Here is a 4,401-nt window from a genome sequence, read left to right on the forward strand (position 1 = left end):
ATAATTAATGATGATGATGATGATAAAATAGCAATTATAATAATGAACGAAAAGACATTATAAATCTATATGATTACTAGTTCCACCACCATCACCATCACCACCACTGCTATCACTGCCACCACCACCACCACTGCAGCCGCCAACAACAATATACAACAACAACAGTAGCAGCAGCAAGAACGTAACCGACCTTTGATCGTAGAACTGTTCCACTGGGGCCAACCTAGGCCTAAATAATGATAACACCACCACCACCACCACTACCGCCACTGCTGTCTCCACCCTTGACAACAATTGCAACATTACAACCCAGGAAGGATTATATTACTGTAACCAGGCCTGTGCATACACTTTTGATAGACAGCATTTAATCCTCAAATAATCCATTTTGATAAAGAATGAATAGGTTCCAGGTAATCCAAGGATAAATATGTTTTACTGCTGGTGGTCTCTAATGAAATTGTTGTAAATTTTGTGAAGTAATTGATTTGGAAGAGAGTAGACGGTCTATAGATAGTCTAATTTGGAGAAAGACTGTGGCTAATTCACAGAAAGACCAACTAACCTGTCAACAACTGATTAATCGGTCTTATATGCAACCAAAGTAACAACACCATTTTCTGTTTCTGCTACGTTTTTAAAGACGAAGGATAAAAACCACTTTTGTATACTTTACTGAATTCCACCTTACCAAATTTTGGCATGAACTAACCAATGGATTAATTCTTGCAAACAAATGCGGACAGTCTGTTATGGTTTTAGTTTTGGATTTACCTTAAATTTTACCTTATGATATTTAGGTCTTTGATGAAAAGTAGATGAAATTATTGGGGTTAAAAACCTTTTGGTAAACTGTTTGGTAAAGTGGGAATTAGTGTATGAACAGAAAGTGGGGGCTGTGGGTAATTTAGTAAAGGGGGAATAGTCTAGAAATAGAGTGACCATTTTCCTCTGGATTCCTAAACTTTGACTCTACGATAATTAGATTTTGGATGAACAGTGGATAAAAATCATTGAGGTTAAAAGTCTCTGGGTAAACTGTTTGATCTAGTGGGAATTAATCTGTGGGTAGAATAGAGGATAACTAACAGATAGAAAATCTGTAGTTAATCTGTGGATAGTCTATGGATAAACTGCTGTTACTACATATTGTAATTTGTTGATAAATAATGAGTGGATTAGGGATAACTTAAGAAGTTGTAGCAAATAATAATCTGTAACTTGATAAAGAGTATACTGAATAATTTGTGGTAAGAATTGGTTTTAAAAACTTGAGGACGAACCATTGTTTAATCTAGGGTTATAGGGTTTTAGAGTATCAAAACAGGGGTCTTTTGAACAAAGAAAATACATAGTTATAAAGGGCCTTTGGTTTATTTTTTAGTTTTAAAGGGTGGTTTTGACATTGCTTTTTAGATTTACAAAATATTTTAGACAATTTGCCCCCACACAAACAAATAAATAACAGAAGCCCAAAAAGAAAAATGGGATCAGAATCAAATGAATCTGGGAATATTTTTGACCGACATCCGCTCGTGGCGGCACGGTGCATGTTTTATCTGAACGGTGACCAACATTTTGCTGGTAAAAGTATTCTTTACAATCGAAAGAGATACCCATCTTGGGAATCGGTTTTGGTACATCTGACTGATACCTTGGCACCACAATTTGGTAAAATCCAACGAGTTTACACACCCAACACTGGCACCAGAATTCTTACGCCGTCATTATTGGAAACAAATAAGTGCTATGTGGCATCAAATTCGAAAAAGTTCAGTAAAATAAAGTAAGTAAAAAATCAATGTTTTTAGATTTTCTGTTTTGATATTTTGTTTTTTTAATTAATATTAATGATATTTTGATATTTGATATTTTGTTTTTTTAATTAATATTATGATATTTTGATATTTGATATTTTGTTTTTTTAATTAATATTATGATACAGTTCTATATTTAAGAGATGAGGAATTATGTACATTATTTACATTATTTACATTTGATGGATATTTGTCCTCATCTTGTTTGTTGTTAACACAATGTTTCGGCTGATATACCCTCCACAGCCTTCATCAGGTGTCTTGGGGAAAATTTCGAACCTGGGTTCTCATTCCTAAGGTATTTTTTTGATGTTGTTATTATTATTATTATTATTATTATTATTATTATTATTCAGGTCACTGCCTGGAATTGAACTCGGAATCTTGGGATTAGTAGCCTGCGCTCTTAACCCCAAGATTCTGAGTTCGTTTCCAGGCAGTGGGCATATGGTGTAGTGGTTAAGAGCATGGGCTACCAACGCCAAGATTCAGAGTTCGATTCCAGTCAGTGACCTGAGTAATAATAATAATAATAATAATAACAACAACATCGCAAAAATACCTTTGGAATGAGAACTCAGGTTCAAAATTTCCCGAAGACACCTGATGATGGCTGGAGGGTATATCAGCCGAAACGTGTTAACAACAAACAAGATGAGGACAAATATCCATCAAATGTAAATAATGTACATAATGCAATATTATGATGTTAGACAAGGCAGTTATAATCGACTTGTCCCCTCTTGTAATCGGCTTGTCCCCTCTTATAATTGATTCGTCCCTTCTCCACTTATTCCCTCTTATAATCGACTTGTCCCCTCTTATAATCGACTTGTCCCCTCTTATAATCGACTTGTCCCCTCTTATAATTGACTTGTCCCCTCTCCACTTCTCCCCTCTTATAATCGACTTGTCCCCTTTTACTATTGACTTGTCCCCTCCTAATTTGACTTATTTCTCCCCCGAAACCACTGGCCTTGGGCCAAAATTTGGAACCAATGATCGAGAGAGAGAAGTAAGGTGACAAGCTGGCAGAATGGTTAACATGTTGAGCTTTGTCCATCTTAACATCCTCTGTTCAAACTCCATCAGGGTCGATTTTGCATTTCATCCTTTCAGATTCAGCGTGACACAGAATGTGACAAGGTTGGCCCCTTTGAAATACAGGTACAACAGAAACAGGAAGAAAGAGTGAGGGAAAGTTGTGGTGAAAGAGTACAGCAGGGTTTGCCCCCCCCCCCCCGATGGAGCCTCGTAGAGCTTTAGGTGTTTTCGCTCAATAAACACTCACAATGATCGGTCTGGGAATTGAAACCATGATCCTACGACCGCAAGTCCACTGCCCTAACCACTGGACCATTGCGCCTCCACTATGTATATGTATACACACATGAAATATGTAATTAATATAAATATGTATATTATATATAATGGATAAAACAATACTCTAAATGTAATCTCCTGGTAGACTGAGCGTGACTTAGTGCAGGATTTTTCAGATACAGGTATAGTCCATTTGATAGTCTTCCTCATAAAAAAACCCACACGCATGCATACACACACACACACACACACACACACACACACACACATGCATGTGCACACACATGCACGCACGCACGCTCACATTCGCGCATGTGACAATTGAAGCCACTCAGTTCTGTAATAGCTGTTAAAGCATTAATCTTTTAATTCTCTTAACGAGCTAATTATCTTAAAAGCTCAGGTTTTTTAGTCTTTGTGGTTGGTTTAAAGCTGAAAATAGAACACAGGAAGTGGTGTGGTGTGGGGGGTGGCTTAGCTGCCTCCAGTGTACAATGCGAACAATAATACATAAAAATTATGAGATAAATAAATAAATAAACCACAAAACAACAATAGAGGGAAAAACAAAAACAATAAGAAACAAACATAAGAAATAAAGTGATTAATTTATGAATATATTAATTTTTCTGGTCTTTAGGCTTATTTATTCATTCTGGCGGAGTCGTTAGCACACCAGACAAACAGCTTGGTGGCATCTCATCCTTCTTTACGTTTCGAGTTCAAATTCCATCGAGGTTGACTTTGTTTTTTATCCTTTAAGGATCAACAAAATAAGTACCAGTTAAGCAATGGGGTTGCTGTAATCAACTTAGCCTCTTCTGCAAAGTTTTGAGGCCTTCTGCCAACAGTAGACAGAATTATTATTATTATTATTATTATTATTATTATTATTATTATTATTATTATTATTATCATTAATGTGGCGAGCTGTCAGAATTGTAATTAGTGCATTAGGAAAAAAGTCCAGTGACATTTCTTCCACCACTTTGATTTTTATATCACGTTTGCCATAAAGAACAGTTAGATTTATCTCAGCTGGCTGTGTGGTAAGAAGCTTGCTTACCAACCATATGGTTCCGGGTTCAGTCCCACTGCATGGCACCTTGGGCAAGTGTGTTCTTCTCTAGCCTCGGGCCAACCAAAGCCTTGTGAGTGGATCTATTTTTATGAAACTGAAAGAAGTCCGTCATATATATATATATATATATATATATATACATATATATATATATACATATATATATATATACATATA

The 4,401-nt window shown here is 36.0% G+C and overlaps 1 protein-coding gene across 2 annotated transcripts in view; it reads left to right on the plus strand.

The window, feature by feature from the left end:
• The first annotated feature begins 479 nt into the window (after window positions 1-479).
• The window catches only part of LOC106884290 (doublecortin domain-containing protein 2), a 105,106-nt gene continuing 101,184 nt past the window's right edge, over window positions 480-4,401 (plus strand). The window contains exon 1 of one of the 2 annotated variants that reach the window (XM_014935592.2): window positions 480-1,789. In XM_014935592.2, the coding sequence (XP_014791078.1) occupies window positions 1,488-1,789 (302 nt within the window). In that variant the 5' untranslated portion in view covers window positions 480-1,487. The remainder of the gene's footprint in view (window positions 1,790-4,401) is intronic. The other variant, XM_014935594.2, reaches the window with a different exon arrangement.

This window comes from Octopus bimaculoides, chromosome 24 (assembly GCF_001194135.2).
Source record: "Octopus bimaculoides isolate UCB-OBI-ISO-001 chromosome 24, ASM119413v2, whole genome shotgun sequence".
NCBI lineage: Eukaryota > Metazoa > Mollusca > Cephalopoda > Octopoda > Octopodidae > Octopus > Octopus bimaculoides.